Below are 27,578 nucleotides of genomic sequence, written 5' to 3' on the forward strand. Positions count from 1 at the left end.
GCCAATTAAACCTTATAGAAAATGAAATGAATATATATTTCCGGTATAGACATGACTTCATGCATGGTTAAATTAATTGCTAATTTTTTTTTATAAATTATAAAAAATATATATAACATAAAATTTATCAATTTATCCAAAATATAACGAGGCTGATCCATAATAATCTATTTTGCACATTCTTGGTAGTATCCTCAACTCAACAAAAGTCATATGATAATTCTGTTCCTATTTATTTTATGCAATATTAATAAATAGAATATTAATATATGTGTGTATATATATATATGAGGATGAATATGTTATATACATAAACAATAAAATCTCTCATATATAAACCAAACTTGACCAACAACAAAAAAGAAAAAAAGCAGCAAAAACCCTAGTTAATAAACCAAAGCACTTTCGTGGCCTTAGCCTTCTTTCTCTCTCATTTATAATAATTGCCCCACGATATATAGTGGAATACTCATTTTGCATATTTTATTGTCCCCTCATAATTGATTTAACAAAAAAATAAAAACCCTTAATTCCTCTCACCAACGGATGTTATATATCACACCCCACAACCCTTCTCAAAATTTCATTCTCTTCTCCACCCCAAAAATTAAAAAAAAAAAAAAAAAAAAAAACCTCATACCCAACAAAAAGCTTTGTAATAATAATTTAAACAAGAGAGATCAATATGGCTGAAGAATGCGCCGAGAGTTCGGTGGCTATTTCCACCTCTGCTGGCGTTGTATCGCCAAGCAATTGGTGGGATCTCCATCCAACTACTGCAGCTGCGGCCACGGCCGCAGCTGGCTCATCAGCTCTCTCTTCATGGTGTCATCATCATCATCGTAACAATAATAACACCAATACTACTACAATCAATAATTGCCGTAATATTCCATGGCATAATATTCATCAAGCTGCGGCGGCTATTGCTCCCAACCCTAACTCCAACTCCGATGAGGATGTTTCAATTTCTACTTCCTTCACTAATGCTTCAAACCACTCTGGCCTCACTGTTGAGTCATCTCGCCGCCTTATTGAGCCGGCCGCTTCTTCTAGCGACGACTTGATGGCTGAGCAACAAACCGCTTCTGATAATCATATTTGGAGTCATGTCTTATTGTAAGTCATTTTTTTAATTAGTCTAGTTAAGATTAAATTCTAGTTGGTATAATTTGTTTAAAGCAAAGAATTAATTTTTAATTATTGGTGCACTTTCTTAGAAATTATAATGGTTTTTCAAAGTGGAAAGAAGAATCTTTTATAAGCTAAGGAAAAATAAATAAAGCATGCTTTAATGGGTAGGTGTAGTGTGCACATAGGAGGAAGGTTCACAATCATATTCATAATTATAAGAACTTAGATTTTTCTAAATCAAATTAACTTTCTTTTTCTTGTAAATAAATTATTTGTCAGAATAATCGAACTTAGAATCTTTTCTTTATAAATATTTCGTATTTGTGCAGAAATGTTGGGAACAATGGAGAATTACACAACCATAATCAAGACGTGGGAGAAAATTTCCTAGATATGTTATCATCATCATCAACAAAGAGCAATAATAATAATAGTAATAATGGGATGTACGAGCCATTAGCATGTGACTACTTGAAGAAGCTTGACACTAATACTAATAGTGCTAAGTACTCAAACAGTTGGGATGATCATAATAATCACTTCTCATCATCAAACAATAATAATAATTTTGATGATCAAAAGAGTAATAGTACTATGATGATGATGATGATCAATACTAGTACCACTACTACTACTCCATCAACAGCTTTGATCAATGAATCAATGGTGGAAAACGAAAGATTAACCAACAAGTTATCAAACCTAATCAGCACATGGTCAATTGCACCACCCGATCCACTCGAAATCAACATCAATACTACTACAACTACTAACAACAACAACAACAACCACTACTTCAATCCTGATGATCAAACTTGCAATATCTCCTTGAGCTCTAATTCAATAATGGAGGATCATCATTTTCCTCCATGTAACTACCTTCTTCCAAGTTTGAAGCTCGAAAATCATAGTGGACATGGCGATGGTGATGAGATGGATGAAGCAAGGCCGTTTAATAATAATATTATGGGATATAATAATAATAATGGCTCCTTTATGACTTCCGCCGGTCATTATGGGATGCCAGGGCCAGGTCCAGGGCTGGGGCCGGGATCGATGGACTCTTATTCTTCATGCGCTAGTAATGTTAAGAATTTCGCCGATGTTATATCGTTTGGTGGCCGATTAGGGAAGCCCTTCATGGATTTGCATGGCTCTAATAACAACAATATTAAGCCTTGTATTAACAAGTCTTTGGGTTTGTCAGATTCTAAGAAACAAGGGCTTCAAACTTCTACTCCGGTAAGTAAATTTTTTTTTTTATTATATTATTTCATAACAAATTTTATGTTATTATACGTAAATGTTATCTTATATATTTATTATTCATTTGCTTTTGCATGATTTATTGTTATTATTATTCTCTTCCATTTTTTCCTATATGAACATTAACTAGTGCATCCCAACTAGGATTTGCACCATATATATAATTAAAATTTTATGTATAAAAATTAAAATGGGATTTTATTTTCTTAATTTTACATGGCTAATTAATAATTAAATTATATATTTGCAGACAAAAGGCAGTGGAAGAGGACAAGGTAATACGAGTTCTGAAGGGAAGAAAAAAAGGTCTGATAATCAAGATAATAATTCAGAAACAAGCTTGAAAAAACCAAAACAAGAAAATTCTACAGCTTCATCTGCAAAGGTTTTTTTTAATAACATCACATATGCATTTATTATATATATTTTTCCTAGTTTATATATATTATTAATTTTTTTTTAATGAAATTTTGTTATATTATATAGTTTATTTACAAAAATTTAATTAATTAATTATTATTATTTTATGTAACAGATACAAGTACCAAAAGTCAAGCTTGGAGATAGAATCACGGCTCTTCAGCAAATCGTCTCCCCTTTTGGAAAGGTATATATAATTAATGAATTTTCATTAAATTTATGTTAATGATTTAAAATAAACTTATATAATTAACATTATAATGTATACTTTAATTTGTTTTCATGATCTAAATTATAAAATTATTTCTCTTTTTTTTTTACATAATACAGACTGACACAGCATCAGTTCTATACGAGGCAATTCAATACATAAAGTTTCTTCAAGAGCAAGTGAAGGTAGTTATATTTTAAAACCTTGTTGATTATTTGTAATTAATTAGGATGAGAAATGTGTATAGTTTATTCAAAAAAAAAATAACTCGTGTCAACCTAATTATAGTTTATTAATTAATAAAATCACTTGATTTATTCAAAAAATAACTCGTGTCAACCTAATTATAGTTGTGTTATTGTGCATGTGATCCGAATTTTTTTTAATTACACCAAATATAATTTTTACCTATCATCCATTATTACTTGTAATTAATATTAAAATATAATAATAATTATAGTATTGTTATTAAGTAATAGTATTAATGTTGTATGATTGATTAATGATAATTTTTAAAAATCATTATTATAAATTATATGTGATAAAATATTTAGTTGTACAATATATAATATGACACCGATAAAAATACTAAAACACAAACACGAGTATCTTTTAACATTTGTCTGTATTATTGATACTTGTGGCTCCATTCCCAAGGATGATAATGTCTATATTTATAAGGATAACATTGACTTTATGTAGTGCTTTTATTCTTATGTTCACATACATATGATTTCATAATCAAATGGCAAAAACAGAAAAATACTAGCTAGGTATATGTCAAAGTTGGTTCGACTTCCTCTAATATAAAATTATAAAATAACACACACTTTTACAAAAGTATTAATTATTATCTTTTTCATCATAAAGCATAAATATTTCTCCTTAATTATAGTACTTTTAAACAATAATTGTAACAATTATTTAGTACACAAATGAATTTGAGAGCATGACAAAAATCCAGCCCATTACAATATTATGTATAAGTTAATTTGTTATAGTAATGCAAAAGAAGTTCTTTCTTTTATGCTCAATACTTGGATATCATATTCATAGTTATTGTTTTTGAATCAACACGCACTACTTTCTGAAGAGATTAAATGAGAACATTTTCTTAACTTTTTTTTTTTTTTTCTGAATGCAGTTGCTGAGTAATCCTTACATGAAAACTAACTCACACAAGGTACGTTTAATCAAGATATAGATATAAATTAAAAATAATTAATATTTTATCCTTTGAATTTTTACATTATCAAGTTGTGTCTCTTATAGTATACAACTTATTATAATATCTTCAAAATATAATTTTTGCAGTATAATAACTCTTCTATCACATTTTATTATGAAAGAAGTAGTAAATGATAATTGATAAATTAATACAAATTTAAATATTTTTAACTATTTTTATGTTAATAAATGATAGAATAAATATTTTTTCTTTTTATAATAATTTATATTTTTATTTTTAGTTTTTTAATTATTAAAGTAAAAAAAATGTAAAAAATATTTATTTGTATTTATTTATCAACTATCATTCATCTATCTTATTTCATAATAAAATTGAAAAAATCACATTACTCTAAAAATTATATTTTATATTATTAACAAATTGTATGATATACAGTACACAAAAAAAAATAAAAAACAAGGTAAATATATTTACATTTATGATTAATGGCAGTAAGATTGGATTGTGCTCAACTAGATTTATGGGTCATCCTCCCACTAAGTGTACATGTGGAACCCACAATATATAATATTGTAGTGCCTATAAGCAAGGTATATATATCACTTGATCAAAGCAACAAATCTGCAAAGGAGTAGTAATACAATGCACTTAGAGTATATACTCAACTATATTATATATTATTGTAATTAATATAGTTTTAAAAAGTAGTGCCATTGTATTGTTTGTTTATATATTTTAGGTCCACTTACTTTTTTCAAAAAGGAATTATGATACCTTAATTCAAAAATATATATGTATTAAAATATTTTACACATATATAATTGAGTCTATTTTTTTATTAAAAAAACAACTAAATTAAATGTGAATTTTAATCTCAATAAAAAATTAATTATGACTAAAATATAATATTTTTAGATATAAATTATCACTAATTTATAATGTAAATAAAATTTAAAAAATCGTAAAAATATTAAAAATTTCGCGTGCAAAATGTATTTTTGTAATTTTTTTTTTATTATTTTTGTGTTTTTTTTTTTAAATTATGCCCATTAATTATTGATGATATAATATATATGCAGGATGCATGGGGAAGCTTGGATAGAAACATTAAGGATCATCATCATCATCAAAATCAGCAGAATAATCAAATGATGATGGTGATGAAGGGTGATCATCATCATCATCATCAAAATCATCAAAATAATCATCATGTAAAGCTTGACCTGAGGAGTAGAGGACTTTGTTTAGTTCCATTGTCATGTACTCCACAAGTTTATCGTGACAATACAGGATCTGACTACTGGACCCCAACCTATAGAGGCTGTTTGTATAGATGATCATCAATAACTTATAATTAAATACCTCTCCTCTCCTCATCTCATCCCATCCATATATAAATATTATGTACTTTTATTTTCAGAATTGTATATCTAATTAATCACAGTACTTATTATATTAATATTAATTATCATCAGTTAAATTATAGAGCTAGATTATTGTTAATAATTAATTATTATATATGTGTGTGTTGTGATCGATTATTGTATAATACTAATTTTAATTAACGTTCATAATGAGATCTTGCTCATGCATGCATATGCATTGTTTTACACTACGAGTTCTTTGTGTAAAATTGGTTTTGTTAGAATTTGTAACCTATAGATAATAAAGAGAAGGTATTTGAAGAATTAATTAATATATATAGTACTACTTTTCTAGAAGCAACAAATTAAGTGGAGAGGTAGCAGAAGCCAATGCAACAGTGGTCAAAGGGAAGATCATATATAATCGTGCACTTACTTACATATCTTATTGGTGTTTTTCTCAATTGAGAGCCCCTATGACTTTTTATTAACAAAAGTACTTGATGTGCCATCCTTTTCTTTTTTTTTTACTTTTGGTATTGGCTGCTTCAACCAAATTGACCATCTCTAGCTAATTAATTGCACAATTTGAGTTTTTTATTATTAGAAATATTTGTGGCATGACAGCTTGTTGATCAGTTATATGTATTTGGTTCCATAGTTTCCTCCTATCAATGTAATCCAGTACAATAATTAAGTTAACTTTTCATAATTAATATATAATCATCACACCATAGAGAAAACAATTTAATAGTGAATAAAGTTGGTTAAGGTATTTTATTCCTCTGCTAGGGCTTGATTGTTTTCTTCCCCAATTACCTAAACATCAACCTTTCTCAGTCACCATGCTCTCCTCGAATGAGCCTTCTATCTAAGTATTGCTCTCGATCTCGAAGCCTTCCGTCCATGGAGGACATTCTGGATATTGGACCCGCAATCTCACCGTCGTTGATGAGGAAGATTGGGAAATCAACAATTAAAGGCAATCTGAAATTGGGAAACGCTGCTTAATTGGTCGTCTACGTACACAGTAAACATTTTGTCGTTCTCTCCTCAAGAACATTTTATGTCAGCTTTGGAACTCAGTGGAATCAGACTGGGAGAGTTGATAATCAAGAAAACAACGAATTCAACGATTTTCTTAGTGCTATCTTTTTCACAAGAAGCCACTCTGGTGTGCTAGGAAGGATGTTGTTGACCTCGCTTTTGGCTAACAACACTGAGTCTTTAAAGTGATTGAGGATAACTAAATTCAAATAGAATACGAATAATATAGAGCAAAATAAGAACACAAAAATGTTATAGAGATTCTGTCCCTTGATTATGGTAATAGCTTACTTCCCTTATACTTTTATTGACAAGCTTGTAAGATGAGAAGCAAGGAAAACTTGATCTCTCTCGATAGTGTTTACAGAGAATTCAACAACGTAAGTGCACTATTGAATGAATGCATTCGAATCCCTAAATAGTGAAATGATTCCACTATTTATAGAGAATAATTACATCAATAAGGTTTCTCAAAAGAATTAAAGAATAAAAAGGAAAACTACTTACTTTCCTGAATTACATCATTTATGTGTAGAAATTCTACCAAAATAGGGATTTGATTTATACGAAAAAGAGGAGAGTAACTTTGTTAATCTGATCCTTGCGTTTACCCTGGACGGAGAGGCCTGGATTGTTGATGTTGGGACGTTGTTCATCCGGCATGATTACATTTACTTCAGTCATCAAGCAATAATTATTTAATGTCATATCCCATGGGTGGCCTTCCGAGGATGGTATCCTCTGTCGAGGTCTTGGAAACAACACATGTCACCCAGAGAAGTACCACATCATTTGTGTAGATTTTTGGTTAACATTTGCCTCCCAAGTTCACGTGAAGAACTTCAGTTTGTGCGTGGACTTGCCTGGTAAATGTACTATATAGGTAAACGGGGTGACACGTGTCCGACATGCGAGGTGGGTGGACAAATCCGTCTTTTTAGATTTTCAAGATGTCCTTTCATACCTCAAGGCATGGATTATTCTAACATTGGGAATCAAGCTTTTGGGTTGTGCAGGGTCGGTTGTACTCTTCCTTGTATTGATTACACTTCTTTTTTAGGGAAAAATCCCAATTTGAAAATCAAATTACCGATATACCCCTTAAGCAGCCTATAAAAGATGGTAAAATGAAAAATGAGAAGAAGCAACTAAAAACAACAGCAGAACAATGGAGGAAAACTGAATATATATTGGAGCATAGGATACTGAAAAAAATAACTTACATATAAATTTTATTATTTTTCTATTACTATTAAAAATAGAGTAGTACAATAATATTTAGAAAATGTGATAAATAAATGAAATAGAACACATAAAACAACCTTAAAATATAATAAAATAATAACAAAATAAATCAATAATAAAAATATATATATTCAATCCTAAATAATCTAACAAAAATATGGTTAACATGAAGAACTAAAGAATATGAATATAGAAAAACTACATATTGCCTGAAATGATGATAGGGAGAAAAGAGAGAGAGAAGAAAAGTGTAAAGTGTTGGGTTTTGTGCCCTAAATAAAACTCATTTCAATATAATCAGATTTACTTATTAATAAAGATCAGATTTAACATTTTATGTTGCATGGTTCACATTATTTATTTTATGATTATATATATAATGTATGAATTCTATTTAAGTCCAGAACATATGAATTTGTTAATAATTATAGTGTTGTCAACACAGTGGAATGCAATCTTAATTATATGTTCGAAAGTTTATTTCCTGATTTGTCAGTTCACTGGATTTAGACTGGCATGATATAATCAGTGATAGGTATTCTTACACCTTGGATAAGTGTTATGTCCTTTCTAGGGCATTGGCAAACTTTACCAATATCGGATGTATGGAGTATACATCGGAAGGGACCGATATTGAACTTTGATTAGATTTGTTAAAATTTACCGTAATATCTACTCAATTCAATATCACATGTTGATCCTAGATCAAATGATCTTAATCCTGATATGGTTAGGTTCGATCTCAAGAGTATTATACATGTTCTTTGATTTGTTAGTTAAGCCTACTTTTGAACAGTCAGGGTGATACGTACATTTTGGGGAACATGATAGTATAATTGAATGGAAGCGCTAACATAAATATGGAGTCTATAACTTTTATAGGAATTTAGAAGTGAAACGATGATATCCTTCGAGCTTGGCTAAACAGAGATAAATGGTTGAGATCTCATTTCACTTCGTTGAAATATCATTTATACGGAGCTAAGTGTTTTAAGGATAAAATACATTGAAGGTGTAACGGTAATTTAGTTCCTATTCAATGTAGATCATCTATTAGAGGGTCATTGATCAAATTAGAATTATAATAATGGATAACTAATAGCGTATCTATATCGTGGAACATATAGAGCGTTCTATATGACTGAGAGTGCAATTCCAAGTTCTAAGTGTGGATTCAATAAGGAATTAATAAGTTAGGGAATTTACTTGGTAAATTCGGTTCGACTTATTGGAAGTTCGGTTATATAGGCCCATGGTCCCCATACTAGTTGAGACCATACTGCTTGTAAGACTCAGTTAATTGATTTTGATTAATCAATTATAATTCTAAAGTTAGACTATGTCTAGTTTATGAATTTTCACTAAGCAATGGCAAAATTGTAAAGAAAAGAGATTCTAGGTTTATTTATTAATTAAGAGAGTTTATATGTCTAATTAATAAATATATTAAATGACAATATTATTTAATAATTAATTTTTAGTTATTAAATAATTAGAATTGACATTTAAATGGTTAAATTGGAAAATTAGCATTTTTGAAAAAATGGGATTGAGAAATGATAAAATGGCAAAATTGCAAAGTGAGGCCCATTATAGGGTTTACCTTTTATATTTTTCATTATTTTAATGCTATACAATTCTAACCTAAACCTAGATGACATTCTATAAATAGAAAGTGATTGCTTCAGGAAACTATGGACTTGCATCTTATTTTCTTTTAGAGAAAACCTGAGCCTCCTATTCTATTCATAGCCGCCACCCTCTCTTCTCTTTTCTTCTCTTCAATTTCGAAATACCCTAGTGATAGAGTAGTGCCCACACACATCAAGTGGTATCTCAATCATAGTGTGGAAGATTGTGTAGAATCCAACCAACAAGAAGGAGAGAAAGAGATCCAGGTTCAGATCGTGGTGATGCTCTGCTACAGAAAGGAATCAAGGGCTAGAGATCTGAACGGAAGGAGTCATTATATTCCGCTGCACCCAATGTAAGGTTTCCTAAACTTTATATGTGTTTATTTTATTGTTTTAGAATTCATATTACGATGTTAATGAAACATTCATGGTAGTAAATCTAGATCCTGGTAAAATATTCCCAACAATTGGTATCAGAGCCATGGTAATGATTTACTTTCATGAAATATGAATTAAAACGATGTTTTGTGTTGATTTGGATGGTTTCATGTGGTTTATGTGTTGTACAGAATTTTTTCCATTAAAAATATTTTTTCTGTTTCTGAAAATATTTTATTTTGATTCCTTGTGAAAAATTAAGTAATTTTTCGTTTTTACGGAACTCGATTCCGATAAAAATTGAAAGAGTTATGAATTTTGGAAAAATCGGGGTTCAATGGTGTCGAGGGTGGTGCTCATGCGCACCAGACCCTCGGAAAAGACGAGTTTTCGCGCGCGTCAAGGGGAAAAAAATCCCTGTCTGAAGCTCGCACGCCTCTCTCGTTCGGACTAGCACCCCGCGCGCCCATCACCCTGTAGCTGACCGAGTTTTCTCGGTCAGGGATGTTGCAGATGTCGAATTTCCTCGGCGTCACCCTCCTGTCCGCGCACATCCAGGCCTCGTTTACAGCCTCCTGGGGCTGCACGTGCAGCCTAGCTACTGTCTCAACCCCAAAATCCGATTTTTTACGGATTTTTTTTTCCAATTTCGGATTTTTGCTATTTTCAAACCCCAAATTAAAATAAAATACTATTTTTAAATATATTTGAACTTAAATATCATATTTGAAATTAATAATATTTATTTTTAGTAATTATTCTTAATCATGATATTTTGAGGTTTAAATTTAAAAATTGATTATTTTACCTTTTAAATTATGGCCAGATTTAAAAATTTGTTAATTTCTTTAATATTTATATATTATTTAATTATAAGATTAGATATTTTGATATTTAACATATTTTAAATTAAAAGATAACTTTATCTTTTTTATTTGAAATATTATATTGAAATTATCTTATATGACAAATTAATAATAAATAAATTTGAAATTAACTTAGATATTTTTATAGATATTCTAACCATAATATTTTCAAATTCAAAAATTTGTTATTTTGTTAAATATTTAATTATTTATAAATTATAAGTTTTAAAAATGATATCTTTCTATTTTATATCATTTTTTTTTACTTATTAGATATTTATAAATTATATTTTAAATATTTAAATAACTTAGATTTTTTTGTAGATATTTGAATAATGCTTAATTTGAGATATTTTGACATATAATTATGGTAATTATTATTTATTTATTATTTTATTCCTAAAATAATAATTATCTAACCAAATCTATTTTAAAATTGATTTATTTTATTATTTTAATTTTATTAAATTATAATATTTGAAAATGATATTAAAGATTTTTTTTTTCAAATCATTGATCTTATTTGATATTTAATTTAATTTGATAAAAATAACTCAAATAAACCTAGATATTTTAAAATTAGTTTTCATTTTTTTTTATTTCTAAATTTTGAGATTTTTTAAGGTTTGTTTTAACAATCCTAAATTTTCAAAATTTAGTTGGTTAGTTTAAGAATAATAATTTAATTATATTAATATCTTATTTCACATCTGTTACATGGACAATGTTTGTTTAATTTTATATTGTTTATTCAAATTTTTTTTTAACAAACCTATTATTTATTAGATCTAAATTTTCTATGATTAACTTGTTGACAGATCCAATGATCATGATCTGATTTTAATCATAGTCCAATTGTCAATAGATCTTATAAATAATTTGTAACAGGTAAATTTTGTACTTCTTTCATCTGTGTAAACCTAGTAACATGATAGGGTCCATCTAAATCATTTGACCTGTGTGAGCCTATATGTTTGCTATTGGGCTTAGATATATGCATATAGGAAACTCATTTAAGTTTTACTAAGTAAATGGACTAGGATGCTAAAATAAAATTTGACATAAGTAAATTTATTTAGGCCCAATTAGATTTGGGCTTATTCATGAATAACAATTGTTTATTTAAAGGTTAAATTCTTCTCTTTTGGGTTGTGTGAGAGTTGGGGGCCAATAGAAGTGGGTACGACGTACTGAACCCAGCTCCCCCTTACATGAACGACCCCAATTGTGAAGGCCCATTTGCCTTATTTAAATAATTGTATTAGGTTAATTATATTAGTCTAACCTAATTAAAATTGAATTAGCAACATAATTAACTATTAAAATATATGAATTTTTTTTTCATTTAATATTTTAAAGTTAATTTTTAGAAAAACACTTAGTTAATGATAAATATTCTAGATAGTTATTTCTAGTACTAATTATATTTTCTAATATTTAATTAGGAAAATATCATAGATTGTGAAATTAATTGTTTAATAATTAATTTTGGTACAATCTAAGTTAAGTATATTTTTCCTAGTATTAAACTAGAATTAATAATTAAGTCTCTGTTGGGTTTTATGCCCTAAATAAAACTCATTTCATATAATCAGATTTACTTATTAATAAAGATCAGAAATAACATTTTATGTTGCATGGTTCACATGATTTATTTCATGATTATAGGTATATAATGTATGAATTCTTTTTAAGTCCAGAACATATGAGTTGGTTAAAGATTATAGTGTTGTCAGCACAGTGGAATATAATCTTTATTATATGTTCAAAAGTTGATTCCCTGATTTGTCAGAACACTGGATTTAGACTGACATGGTATAATCAGCGATAGGTATTCTTACACCTTGGAAAATTGTTATGTCCTTTCCAGGACATTGGCAAAGTTTACCAGTATCGGATGTATGGAGTATACATCGGAAGGGACCGATATTGAACTTCGATTAGATATGTTGAAATTTACCGTAATATCTATTCAATTCAATATCACCTGTTGATCCTAGATCACATGATCGAAATCCTGATATGGTTAGGTTCAATTTCAAGAGTGTTACTCATGTTCTTTGATTTGTTAGTTAAGCCTAGTTTTGTATCAGGGTGATACGTACATTTTGGGAACACGGTAATGCAATTGAGTGGGAGCGCTGACATAAATATGGAATCTATAGCTTCTATTTGGCAAATAGAAGTAAAGGATGATTTCCTTCGAGCTTAACCAAACGAAGATAAATGGTGGAGATCTCATTTCACTTAGGTGAAATATCATTTATACAGGGTTAAGTGTTTTAAGGATAAAATACACTGTAGGGTGTTATGGTAATTTAATTCCTGTACAGTGTAAATCATCTATATAGAGGATCATTGATCACATTAGGGTTATAACAATGGATAACTAATGACGTGTCTATATCGTGGAACATGTAGAGCGTTTCTATATGACTGAGAGTGCAATTCCAAGTTCTAAGTGTGGATTCAATGAGGAATTAATAAGTTAGGGAATTTACTTGGTAAATTCGGTTCGACTTATTGGAAGCTCGGTTATATAGACCCATGGTCCCCATACTAGTTGAGACCATACTGCTTGTAAGACTCAGTTAATTGATTTTAATTAATCAATTATAATTCTAAAAGTTAGACTATGTCTACTTTATGAATTCTCACAGTTTAAGGATGAAATCGTAAAGAAAAGGGTTTCTAGGTTTAATTATTAATTAAGAGACTTTGTATGTCTAATTAATAATTATTTTAAATGACAATATTATTTAATAATCTATTTTAGTTATTAAATAATTAGTTTTGGCATTTAAATGATTAGAATTAGAAAAATGGCATTTTTGGAGAAATTGAAATAAAATTGAGGAAACTGCAAAATCCAAGTGAGGCCCATATCACCCTATGGCCGGCACCTCTTTGTGTGTTTCCCAATTATTATTTTCAATTTTTAATTGCCATGTAATAGCTAATCAAAGCCTAGCAAAAATAGGAAAGTGGTTGATCACACTACATAAGGCAGTTAATTGATTACACAGTAATTAAGGAAACTGTTTTATTTGGAAAGTTGTGCTCTCCCTTCTCCCTATATATAGCAGCCCTTGTTCTCTTCTCTTGCATATCATTGTAAGCCATAAGCCACGAAATTAAGAGAGAGAAATTTCGAAATCCTTGTGAGATGAGTAGTGCCCACACACATCAAGTGGTATCTCAATCATAGTATGTAAGACTATGGAATTTCTGCATTAAAGAAGGAGAAAAGAAGATCCAGGTTCAGATCTTGGTGATGCTCTGCTACAGAAAGGAATCAAGGGCTAGAGATCTGAACGGAAGGAGTCATATTATTCCGCTGCACCCACTGTAAGGTTTTCTAACTTTATATGTGTTTATTTTCATTGTTTTAGAATTCATATTAGGTTGTTAATCCAACATACTTGTTAGTAAATCTAGATCCTGGTAAAATAATTTCCAACAACTGGGACCAGAGCCATGGTAATGATTTACTTTCATGTAATATGAATTAAAACGATGATTAATATGTTCTGTGTTGATTTGGATGGTTTCATGTTGGTTTATGTGCTTATGTGATGAATGTATGTGTTGTACGAAATTTCTCCATGAAATATATTTTTTCAATTTTTGAAAATATTTTATTTGGATTCCTTGTGAAAAATTGAGCAATTTTTGTTTTTACGGAATTCGATTCCGATAAAAATTGAGAAATATATGAATTTTGGAATATTGGAAATCATGGATGCTGCATGCAGCCTATCCTGGCAGTTCCCCACAAATTGCGAATTTTTGAGGTTTTTTCCCCCAAAAATCCAATTTTTTCATGGGATTGTTTCCCAAAATTTATTTTTCCAATTTTAAATATTTCTAAATTGAAATGTTTCCAATTTTAAATATTTTCAATTTGGAATTTTTCCAATTTTAAATATTTTTATTTTGGATTGTTTCCAATTTTAAAATATTTCCTATTATGGTCAGATTATAAAATTTGTTAAGTTCTTTAATATTTATTTATTATTTAATTATAAGATTAGATATTTTGATATTTAAGATATTTTAAATTAAAAGATAACTTTGTCTTTTTATTTAAAATATTATATTAAAATTATCTTATATGACAAATTAAATAATTAATAAATTTGAAATTAACATAGATATTTTTATAGATATACTTACCATAATGTTTTCAAATTCAAAAATTTGTTATTTTGTTCAATATTTAATTATTTATAAATTATAAGTTTAGAAATGATATTTTTTCTATATATATATATATTATTTTTTTCTTATTGGAAATTTATAAATCATATCTTAAATATTTAAATAACATAGATATTTTTGTAGAGATTTGAATATTGCTTAATTTGAGATATTTTGACATATAATTATGGTAATTATTATTCATTTATTATTTTATTCCTAAAATAATAATTATCTAACCAAATCTATTTTAAAATTGGTTTATTTTATTAAATTATAAGATCTGAAAGTGATATTGAAGATTCTTTCCTTTTAAATCATTGATCTTATTAGATATTTAATTTTATTTGATTCAAATAAACCTAGATATTTCAAAATTAGTTTCCTTTATTTGGTTAGTTTAAGAATAATAATTTAATTATATTAATATCTTGATTCACATCTGTTACATGGACAATGTTTGTTTATTTATATTGTTTATTCAAAACTTTTTAACAAACCTATTATTTATATGATCTAAATTGCTATGATTAACTTGTTGACAGATCATGATCCAATGATCTGATTTTAATCATAGTCCAATTGACGATAGATCTTATAAATAATTTGTAACAGGTAAATTTTGTACTTCTTTCATCTGTGTAAACCTAGTAACATGATAGGGTCCATCCAAATCATTTGACCCGTGTGAGCCTATATGTTTGCTTTTGGGCTTAGATGCATATAGGAAGCCCATTTAAGTTTTTTACTAAGTAAATGGACTAGGTTGCTAAAATAAATTTTGAATTAAGGAAATTTATTTAGGCCCAATTAGATTTGGGCTTATTCAATGAATAACAATTGTTTATTTTAAGGTTAAATTCCTCTCTTTTGGGCCTTGTGTGAGAGTTGGGGGTCATAGAAGTGGGTACGACATACTAACTACCCAATTGTGAAGGCCCATTTGCCTTATTTAAATAATTGTATTAGGTTAATTATATTAGTCTAACCTAATTAAAATTGAATTAACAACATAATTAACTTTTAAAATATATGAAATTTATTTTTCATGTAATATTTTAAAGTTAATTTTTAGAAAAACACTTAGTCAATGATATATTCTAGATAGTTATTTCTAGTACTAGTTATTATTTCTAATATTAAATAGGAAAATATCATAGATTGTGAAATTAATTGTTTCCTAATTAATTTTGGTACAATCTAAGTTTAGTATATTTTCCTAGTATTAAACTAGAATTAATAATTAAGTTTCCTCTTTACTTAATTATTTATTTCTTGAATTTAATACATTTAATTAAATTGAAAATTTCAATATCTAAGTTGATTTTCATCATGATACTTTAATATTGTTATTTTCATGTTATTTAATTAAAATTGAAAATTATTTTAAGTTTAGAATCTTATTTCAGAATAACTTAAGTTTGAATAATTTTCAAAATATATTTTATTTTATTTTATTTTATTAATCATTTCCCAAAATTTCGAAATTGCATCACCTTGATGCAGAAATTTTGAGTTTTATTTGAAAAATAGATTAAAGTTGAAAATTATTTATTTAATTTTGGACCAACTTAAATCATTGATTTTTTCATTTAATGATTAATTAAAATAAATGAACTAAAATATATTATAATTAGAAATTGGATTAATTAGTCTATGAAAGTCTAGATATATATTATCTGTTTTGCTTGAAGTATTTTTCTAAGTGTATTTAATTAAATAGAAAATTAATATTTAAGTTGATTTTTTAATCATGATACTTAAATATTTGAAATTTTTTCTTAGATATTTAATTAAATAGGAGAATTATAATTTTTTGTTGAAAATTAATTTTTATTAATTTTGGGCCAACATAAAATTAGAATAATTTTTCAGGATTTATTTTTATTTTATTTTAAAGCATTTTTGAAAATGCAATATATATTTATAGAAAATTAAATTTGAGTTGTAAATTAATTCAAATTAATTTTGAAACAACTTAAATTGAATAATTTTCTAAATATTTATGGAAATTATTACTAAGATGGAAATAATTCACGTTATGTATCCATCTAAGTATAATTTATAAATATTAAATTAAAATTTATATTTGGAATTTTTCATTCTAAATTGGAAATTTTAATTAAATAAATATATATTTAAAATAAATATTAGAAGAAAATACAACCCTTCATTAAATAATGAGCTTTATTATAAGGATATTCGATCTCCATTGTTGGTTTTACATAGCTATTGTTTTAGTGAGTAATCCTCCCTAATGGAGGAACGTTCATTAGCAAGTTAGCACCGTTTAATCTCGAAAGATAAGTAATCTTGTAAGTTTTTTTTATATAGTTTATGACCACCCTAATGGTGGCGACTGTATAAGACTTGCAAGAATATGAAACAATGGTGGAAGCTCATAAGATAGAATAGCCTTGACTCTCGCCTAAACGGGACAACGCGGATTCAAATCTTGATCGAATAAAAGGTTGCTAGAATGTTTCACATTTTAGATGAGCTGACAACTCTGTTCAATGAATGGTAGCTTTGACTCTTGCCTAAACGGGACACTGATATCAGTTTATTGAAAACCTTGGAAATTATTTAGGATTGTATGTTTTAGTATTTTCACTTGTCATTCCTACTTGCTATGTGCTTCATAATTTCTGAATTGTGTATGAATTTGTATTGAACCATGTTATTTTCTGTTATTAAATTGTAGTTTAATTTCGGATCTTCATTGTTGGTCTAACTTGATTTGTTTTTCTAATGAGATAAATCCCTAATGGATTTTCACCATTAGACTAACATAATAGTGTTAGATCTCGAAAGATAAATATTGTATATGCAACATCTAGCTGTTCATCAATTGATGACACCTTAGACTAGTGTTTTACAATATGAAACAAGAAGATTGTATAAATAAGATTACTTTGACTCTCGCTATTCGGAGCATCGTTGGATTCTTATTTAAAACGAAATTATCCTAATTCCTCTTAGCTTATTCATTTCGAATTAGCTTAATGACATATCATTGGATGAATGGTCTATAAATCATATAAAGTCTTATTTTCTCTTAAGAAATTAGATGACGCATATGATTATATTCCCGGAATTCTATCCTTAAATGATATAAATCCTCAATCTTAGATATCTCCTACTTGTATAGGCAAATCATAGAGTTAGATTAGTAGTGGTGGTCCAAGAAAGAATTACTAATTATACAGTTACACTTTCACAAGTGTTTCATAACCATTTTCTATCAATGGATTTAAACTGTATGAGTTTAGTATTCTGTGACCAGAATCCACTTGCACTATTCTAAGAACTCTTTGATGTAACTAAACTTAAGTCATCAAAAGATACAACCACATATTTTATAAATCTAAGGCATTTGTATCTTGTCCATAGTGGTTTTGACAAGATCATTCTCTGCAAAGAGTTAATATGCCTATATCCACTGAAAGTAATTTCATCTCATTCGCAGATGGATGTACATTCAGGGGTGGATATGAGTTTTCGTTGTTAAAACGATCACTCTAGATTTTACCTTATGCAAAAGAAATTTGAAATGTTTGAAAAATTTCATGAATTTCTAGCAATGGTGAAGGTAAGTGGTTAAAGATCTTGCGAACTGATAGGGGTGGAGAAAAAGTTAGTAGATATGCAGTTCAAAGATCATTAATTTGATTTTTGAATTATATCCAAACTTACCTCCCCAGAAATTCGAGTTGCATATTGATGATTAGTTACTAGTCGTTGCCTAAATCCTTCTATGGTAATATAATTTCAGAATGATGCAATGGTTGTATACTTTATGTAAATCATTACTAGATTCATGGATGACCTAATCGAAATCTTAAGAAAAGCTAGAACTGCTAACCTTGGTTTGCATGTTTGTTAGCTATTCTATGTGATTAGGAGTGGACCATCCCGTAGTCATTAGATAAGAAAGTGTTTGTTTAAACAAATACTACTTTTCTAAGAAAATGACTAAGTCTGAAAATAAAGTAGCAAATAAAGGAGATATTTTTTCTTGATTCCAAAAGTGTTCTATCATCTTATTTTACAAGCTGATCCCACTGCCTCTGTTGTCTTAACACAACTGAAGAGGTCTATACCATTTAGTTTTCTTTGACATAGTTCACGGTACCTTGTTGTAGTGGGAGAGTTTCTAGGAACTCATCTTCTTATAACTTGGAAGACACTAGTGATTAAAATCCATTGTGAGTTTAAACAAGTAATGGATTGTCAAGATAAGAAACTAAGAAGAAAGCCAATAGAACTATGGTTTGATCCATTCACATGGAGTAACCTAAAGTTTTCTATTACAAGGACATGAAAGGAAATTTTCGTTCATAAGTCTATTCAATGGACTTAACAAAAATTCATGTTCCTAGTATTATAGGTATGAGTTTATCTAAACCTATGGCTTGTGGTATACCTGGTAATTACTTACTCTAATGCAAGCATGAGATGCTGATGCATTTTATTTCCAATGGAAATCTATAGAAGCTTCACAACTTCTTAGACATAGATTTTATTTATCTAAGGAAAAGTCTCAACTATTCCAGAGAAGATAAAGCCATGAAAGAATTTCTTAAATCAACAGTGAGAGGTCTCAGATATGCTTTTGTATGCCTTAGACCAGACACCTGCTGTTGAGTGGGAGTAATGAGTAAGTATCAGATTAATCCAGGAGAGGAACATTGGAAGACAATCAAGTAAATTTTTAAGATTAAGAAGAGGAACTATATGTTAGTCAATAAGGGTGTTTGTTTAAAACTCTTAGACTACACCACATCAGATTTCAAGACTTGCCTTTGTGCTAGAAAGTCTGCTGATGAGATGGTGATTACTTTGGGGGTGGAGTAGTGATTTTGGAGAAGTGTAAAAACCTATCTGAAATCTCTTGGTCTACCAGAGAGAGACTGAATGTTAAAAGTTGCAGGAAAGATACTTATTCAGTCTAAGGAAAGTTCTATACATTTGTGGCAGTGTTCCAACTTGCCTTAACTACTAGGGTTACTTCCTGAATAACCAAGAAGTAGTTGCCCAAAAGTATAGAATCCAGTATCCCAAGAGAGTAGACATATAGAGAGGAATTTCACATTATCAAGGATTTTGTGATTAAGGAAGAGTAATGGTGGAGAAGAGGTTGTGTTTAATTCAACCTGTCAGATCCCATTACGAGGAGTTTACTACTATTACACTTGATTGGTATATCAAGGTGTTAATGATTATTTGAAATGCACTTTTTGTTTTATATTAGTGCAAGTGGGAGTTTGTTGGGTTTTATGCCCTAAATAAAACTCATTTCATATAATCAGATTTACTTATTAATAAAGATCAGAAATAACATTTTATGTTGCATGGTTCACATGATTTATTTCATGATTATAGGTATATAATGTATGAATTCTTTTTAAGTCCAGAACATATGAGTTGGTTAAAGATTATAGTGTTGTCAGCACAGTGGAATATAATCTTTATTATATGTTCAAAAGTTGATTCCCTGATTTGTCAGAACACTGGATTTAGACTGACATGGTATAATCAGCGATAGGTATTCTTACACCTTGGAAAAGTGTTATGTCCTTTCCAGGACATTGGCAAAGTTTACCAGTATCGGATGTATGGAGTATACATCGGAAGGGACCGATATTGAACTTTGATTAGATATGTTGAAATTTACCGTAATATCTATTCAATTCAATATCACCTATTGATCCTAGATCACATGATCGAAATCCTGATATGGTTAGGTTCAATTTCAAGAGTGTTACTCGTGTTCTTTGATTTGTTAGTTAAGCCTAGTTTTGTATCAGGGTGATACGTACATTTTGGGAACACGGTAATGCAATTGAGTGGGAGCGCTGACATAAATATGGAATCTATAGCTTCTATTTGGCAAATAGAAGTAAAGGATGATTTCCTTCGAGCTTAACCAAACGAAGATAAATGGTGGAGATCTCATTTCACTTAGGTGAAATATCATTTATACAGGGTTAAGTGTTTTAAGGATAAAATACACTGTAGGGTGTTATGGTAATTTAATTCCTGTACAGTGTAAATCATCTATATAGAGGATCATTGATCACATTAGGGTTATAACAATGGATAACTAATGACGTGTCTATATCGTGGAACATGTAGAGCGTTTCTATATGACTGAGAGTGCAATTCCAAGTTCTAAGTGTGGATTCAATGAGGAATTAATAAGTTAGGAAATTTACTTGGTAAATTCGGTTCGACTTATTGGAAGCTCGGTTATATAGACCCATGGTCCCCATACTAGTTGAGACCATACTGCTTGTAAGACTCAGTTAATTGATTTTAATTAATCAATTATAATTCTAAAAGTTAGACTATGTCTACTTTATGAATTTTCACTAAGCAAGGGTAAAACAGTAAATAGAGAGTTTAAAGGGTATATTTATTAATTGAGAAACTTTGATTAGTTTTTATTAATAAATAAAATAAATGACAATATATTATTTAATAATTAATTATAGTTATTAAATAATTAGATTTGACATTTATGAAGTTGAAAGAGAGAATTGGCAATTTTGAGAAAATAGGAAACTAGAAATGATGAAATAGAAAAGTTGGAAAAGTGGAAGGATTTGTGTTTCCTCAACACATGGCCGGCCACCTTTACCCCTATTTCTCATTTTATTTTTCATTTTTTAAATGCCAAATAATTCAACTTTAACCCTATGTGGTATTCTATAAATAGAAGGTAAAGGCTTCAGTTTTGAGACACACTTCACAGTTTATTCTCTCAAACACTATGAAACCGCCACTCTCTCTCTTTCTTTCTTCTCTGTTTTTCGAATTCCCTTGAGTGAGATGAGTAGTGCCCACACACATCAAGTGGTATATCAATCATAGTATGGAACACTATGGAATTTCTGCATCAAAGAAGGAGAAAAGAAGATCCAGGTTCAGATCTTGGTGATGCTCTGCTACAGAAAGGAATCAAGGGCTAGAGATCTGAACGGAAGGAGTCATATTATTCCGCTGCACCCACTGTAAGGTTTTCTAACTTTATATGTGTTTATTTTCATTGTTTTAGAATTCATATTAGGTTGTTAATCCAACATACTTGTTAGTAAATCTAGATCCTGGTAAAATAATTTCCAACACAAGGGTGGTGCTCTAAATCCCTTAGGCTATACAGACTCAGATTTCCAGGGATGTCTTGAAGTTTTATCAAATTTTATTTCTATTTTCTCAAAAATGCCAATTTTCCAATTCTAACCATTTAAATGCCAAAACTAATTATTTAATAACTAAAATAGATTATTAAATAATATTGTCATTTAATTTAATTTATTAACTAGACATATAAAGTCCATTAATAAATAAATAAACCTATAATCTCTTTTCTTTACAATTTCACCCCTGCTTAGTGAAAATTCATAAATTAGATATAATCTAACTTTAGAATTATAATTGATCAATCACGAATCAATTAATGAGTCTTACAAGCAGAATGTTCTCAACTAGAATGAGGAGCATGGATCTATATGCTGAGCTTCCAATAAGTGAACCAAATTTACCAAGTAAATTCCTATTTATTAATTCTTTGTTGAATCCACTCTTAGAACTTAGAATTACACTCTCAGACTTATATAGAGCATATTATATGTTCCACGATATCAATATGCTATCTTATTTAACCATTGTTATAATCTTATTGTGATTTAAAGATCCTCTATATAGATGATCTACATCGAGATGGGATAATTATACCGTTCTCACCCCTCAATGTATTTTGCCCCTTAAAACACTTAGCTACCTGTAAATGGTGTTTACTGATCTAATAATTAGTCAGTTAAACAAGAGCTCATCCATTTACTTCTATTTGCTAAGCTCGAAGGGAATCATCACTTGACTTCTATACACTAGTAGAAGCTATAGATTCCATATTGTTAGGCTAAAATTAGTCTAAGTTTCGGGTCGTATTTTCAGTTAGTTTTCACTCTTTGTTTCTAGTTTTAGGGCTATTTTACGCTTGATTCTTTTGTTTCAGGTCCTTGGGTGTTTAAAGAAAGTATGTACAAGAATTGAGGAAAAGTGGTGAAAGAATCGAGAAGAAAAAAACCAAAGTTTGTGTCGCTGCCTGTTCCAGTCGCGACTGGGAACATGCCAGTCGCGACTGGGAACATGCCAGTCGCGACTGGGAACATGCCAGTCGCGACGGGAACTGGCAGAGAGGATCTCGAAGTTTCAAAGTTTAACCCCGTCGCGACGGGGGCTTTGCCAGTCGCGACGGGGACCCCAGTGACGGGATTTTTGGGCAGTTTCGTAATTTCACAAATTTTAAAGATGAGAATTGGTTTAAATAGTGAGGGTTCGTGAAAATTAGGGATTATTCAGAATTGGAACCCTAGAAACAAAGGAGGAGGCTAGAAGAGCGGCTTGTGGCGACCCGGATCAATTGCTTCAACTAGTTCTTTCTTTTCTCTTTAATTTTTCTATGTTCTTTTCTATTTCAATGTTAATTATGGATTTGATTATGGATGTTTTGAACTAAACTCCTATTTAGGGAGAATGATGAATGTTGTTTAAGTTTTTCCTAGTTAATGAATAATTGTCATTCCTCCATCTTGATTGTGAACACTATTCATATTTGTGTTTAATTTCCATGTGCAAGATTGATCACCTTTTACATGTTTTATGATCTCAATTCGAAATCTGAAAAGTGAGAATTGAGAATGCTAAAATTGGATAGTCTAGGTTTTGATGTGAAACGAAAGTATTTACATAGCCTTTGTGACATTTAGATTATTGCTTAATGCTGATTTCATGTTAATTTAATTAAGAGATTAATTAGAGAGCATGAGATTTAGAACCTAGAAGATCTGAAAAGAGCTAGGTTAATTTATAATCTGTCATTCACTTCAAGAGAAGGATAGCAATTAGACATTAACATTGGTAACTTAACAACAGGATTCGTCTCCCTATTCTCTCATCTTGATTAATATTCACTTGTTTCTTTAAGTTTCTTGAATTTCTTTCTTCCTTTTTTAATCATAAATACTTTTGATTTGCCAAATAGAATTATAAGTATAGTTTAGTAGTAATTAATCCAATTCCCTGTGGTTCGACCTCACTTGCGTGAGTATACTACTTGATTGCGTGCACTTGCGTAGTAATTAATAATTTTCGCAACAAGTTTTTGGCGCCGTTGCCGGGGAATTGTATAAAGATTAATATTACCCAAAATTATACTAACTTCTACTTTGGTTTATTTTTCTTGCTAATTACTAATCTTTTTCTTGCAATATTTTCTTTATCTATTTCAGGAATCCTAGTGTATGCGCCGTCAAGGACAAGCAGTCATATTACCAGTTGATCCTGAAATCGAGAAAACTTGTAGGAGAAACCGAAAGAACAAGAGGCAAGAAAGAGTTTCAGCAATTGCTGAAACAACAGAAATCATGGCTGCTAATGTGAATGTGAATGTTGTAAATAACAGCAATAATGGTGGTGCCGTGGAAGACCAAGCTAATGGCCGTAGCTTGAGAGATTACATTCTCCCTACTCTGACGGGAGTGCAGTCATGTATCAGGCCACCGGCAGTGGACGCGAATAACTTTGAGATCAAACCTGCCATACTTCAAATGGTGCAGTCTTCAGTTCAGTTTGGTGGCCTCCCTTCTGAAGATCCTAATCTGCATCTCTCGAACTTCATGGAACTTTGTGAGACTTTTAAAGTCAATGGAGTTAGTGATGATGCCATTCGTTTGAGACTGTTTCCATTCTCACTTAGAGAAAGAGCCAAGAGTTGGTTAATCTCCTTGCCACCAAATTCCATAGCAACATGGACAGACTTAGCAACTAAATTTCTGTCTAAGTTCTTTCCCCCAGCAAAGTCTGCTAAGCTGCGAGGAGAGATCAACAATTTCTGTCAACAAGAGAATGAGTCTCTCTATGAGTCTTGGGAGAGGTTCAAGGACTTAATCAGAAAGTGTCCTCATCATGGTATTGAGAAGTGGATGCTGGTTCATAATTTCTATAACGGGTTGGTTGGTAACACTAGAACTCTAATAGATGCAGTAGCTGGCGGAGCCTTTATGTGAAAGAGTGCTAATGAGGCGTATGATCTATTGGAGGAGATGGCTCTAAACAACCAGCAGTGGCCAACTGAAAGGAGTCAATCTAAGAAGGTAGCTGGTGTGTTAGAGGTTGATGCCATTACAAAGCTGACAGCTCAGGTTGAGGCCCTAACAAAGCTGATCGCAGTGCAAGCCAAACAAGCTCAAGTGGTTTGTGAGATATGTGGAGGTCCCCATCACTTTTCTGAGTGTCAGGCAGATGTGGATGATTTGCCAATGGATCAAGCAAAAGCCATTGGAAACTATTCCCAAAACAATAATTATGGGCACAACCAACAGGGGTTCTACCAGCAGAGAAACCAGCCCCAACAAAACCAACAACAGCTGCAACAACAAAGTTCTAGTGGAGGCTCCACTATCCAAGCTGATTTATTGCTCCAATTCATGATGGAAACTAGAGCCTCTATTAAAACTCTAGAAACTCAAATGGAACAATTGGCTACTCAAGTGGAAAAACAAGCTCAAGGAAATTCGCCTAGCACTAATGATGCAAAAGGAAGAGAACAATGTAAAGCAATTTCCTTAAGGAGTGGAAAGAAATATGATGGGCCTGAGATGATACAACCAGTGGATGAAGAGATTAAAGATCAAACAGCACCAACTCAAGCATCATCAGATAAGAAGATTACTGATAGTCCAGCACCACCACAACAGTCTCCACCAATCAATATTGATCATCATGTGAAAATACCCTATCCTCAAAGACTCCGAAAGACCAATCTAGACAAGCAGTTCACAAAATTTCTAGAGGTCTTCAAAAGATTACACATCAACATTCCTTTTGCCGAAGCCTTGGAACAAATGCCCCGTTATGTGAAGTTCATGAATGAGATATTGTCTAAGAAGAGAAAATTGGAGGACTATGAAACAGTGGCATTAACTGAGGAGTGTAGCGCCATTTTGCAAAAGAAACTACCGCCCAAGCTTAAAGATCCGGGTAGTTTCAATATTCCATGCTCTATAGGGGGTTCGGTGGAAACTAAAGCTCTATGTGATCTGGGAGCAAGCATTAATCTAATGCCCTTGTCTGTCTTCAAAAGGCTAGGATTGGGAAAAGCAAAGCCCACAACAGTGACTTTACAACTAGCGGATCGTTCTTTGACTCATCCTCGTGGGATAATTGAAGATGTACTGGTGAAGGTTGGTAAGTTTATCTTCCCTGCTGATTTCCTAATTCTTGATATGGAGGAAGATTCAACTATTCCCATTATTTTGGGAAGACCATTCTTAGCCACAGGCCGAGCATTAATAGATGTTCAAAAGGGAGAGTTAAAGTTGAGAGTGCAAGATGAAGAGGTCAATTTTAATGTTTTTGCCCCAACCGACATTCCTACCTGTTGCAAGATTGAGATGGTGAAGGGTTCTTTTGTTAAAGCTGATAAGAAGAAAGCAAAGCCTAAAGAGCGACTTCGAACGATTCGGCGTCATTGGAAAAGATTGATGTGTGGTAGTTCTGAAGGTGAGCTTACTCTTGTGCGAAACTCTGAAATCAACACGATTGGTGGTAAATTTTCTTCATTTAGTACGAGGGCTCTTTTGGATGAAAAGGGTCCGCCCAACCCCTTCTGATGGGGGTTCAGGTAAGTCCTTCTCACCTTGAGTATAATAGCACATTGGGGACAATGTCATATTTAGTTTGGGGGGAGAGACTTAAAATTTTTAAATTCTGCACTTTAATTTCTGCATTTTAATTATCTATTTTAGTTTTTTTTTATTTTAGTTAAGGAATGGCAATAAGCTTGACGATAGTTGTATACTGCTGATTAGTGTGATGTGATCTGAAATTATAAAATAACTGTGTGCTTGATTATGCTAACTCTTTGGATTAGTTTGGATGCTTAGGAACCTGTGTTTATCTGTAAATACTCAATTTGTGAAAATTGTTATAATTGTTTTACGATGGGTTGTGGTAAGATTGACAGGATAGCTTAGAACTTGCATGTTTATTCTTTTGAGACGAAATCCTTGATAGTGTTCAATTGGAATATGACTTAGGCATTTGTTGGATAGTTTGAGCCTTCAAGCCTACCGTAATAAGATGTATCCCTAGTTAACCTTTTGAGCCTAAACCTGCTATGTTTTTCACCCATCGATTTAAAAAAAAAAAATTGCAACCACACTATTAATTTTTCTTCACCATTTTATCCATGATATCATAAGCTACATAATTAGTTTGGGGGAGGAGAAACATTTAGTGTGAGGAAATAGTGAGAGGGAGAAAAACTTGTAAGATTGAGAAGAAAAAAAAAATTGTGTAATTCAATGTCACTGAAAAAAAAATGGAATATGATGAAAAAAAAAACACAATAAAAAGTAAAAATATGTGTGAAAAAAAAAAGAGAAATTTTTTTTCAGTGATGTTGAAAAATAATAGAGATGTCTTCTATCAATCTTGGTAAATTCGGGAATATTATGGGATCTTAGAAAAAAGAAAAGTAAGAAGCTTGTGGGTTCTGTTTGTGTGCTTATGATATCTTGAGCCAAAATTGTCTTTTGCCTATCCCTGAATATCTGA

At 30.4% G+C, this 27,578-nt stretch overlaps 1 protein-coding gene and 1 non-coding gene across 2 annotated transcripts; one reads left to right on the forward strand and one right to left on the reverse strand.

Annotated features, from left to right (window-relative positions):
* Positions 1-344: 344 nt before the first annotated feature.
* LOC115721687 (uncharacterized) lies at positions 345-5,700 on the forward strand. The gene is made up of 7 exons (XM_030650750.2): positions 345-1,119; positions 1,464-2,376; positions 2,651-2,785; positions 2,936-3,007; positions 3,151-3,216; positions 4,176-4,214; positions 5,300-5,700. Exons 1-7 carry the CDS (start codon positions 686-688, stop codon positions 5,555-5,557), a joined length of 1,917 nt encoding a protein of 638 aa, XP_030506610.2. The 5' UTR covers positions 345-685; the 3' UTR covers positions 5,558-5,700.
* A 19,126-nt stretch (positions 5,701-24,826) lies between these two features.
* Positions 24,827-24,933, reverse strand: LOC115724254 (small nucleolar RNA R71). Its single transcript, XR_004013054.2, has one exon. It is a non-coding gene; the product is annotated as a small nucleolar RNA R71 (small nucleolar RNA).
* Between the last annotated feature and the right edge of the window lie 2,645 nt (positions 24,934-27,578).

This window comes from Cannabis sativa, chromosome 9 (genome assembly GCF_029168945.1).
Source record: "Cannabis sativa cultivar Pink pepper isolate KNU-18-1 chromosome 9, ASM2916894v1, whole genome shotgun sequence".
NCBI lineage: Eukaryota > Viridiplantae > Streptophyta > Magnoliopsida > Rosales > Cannabaceae > Cannabis > Cannabis sativa.

Bases quoted from the DNA above. Each gene is read 5' to 3' on its own strand.
- LOC115721687 (XM_030650750.2), top strand. From the start codon at position 686: ATGGCTGAAGAATGCGCCGAGAGTTCGGTGGCTATTTCCACCTCTGCT. The intron at 1,120-1,463 runs GTAAGTCATTTT...GTATTTGTGCAG, and splicing joins ATTTGGAGTCATGTCTTATT to AAATGTTGGGAACAATGGAG. The intron at 2,377-2,650 runs GTAAGTAAATTT...ATATATTTGCAG, and splicing joins GGCTTCAAACTTCTACTCCG to ACAAAAGGCAGTGGAAGAGG.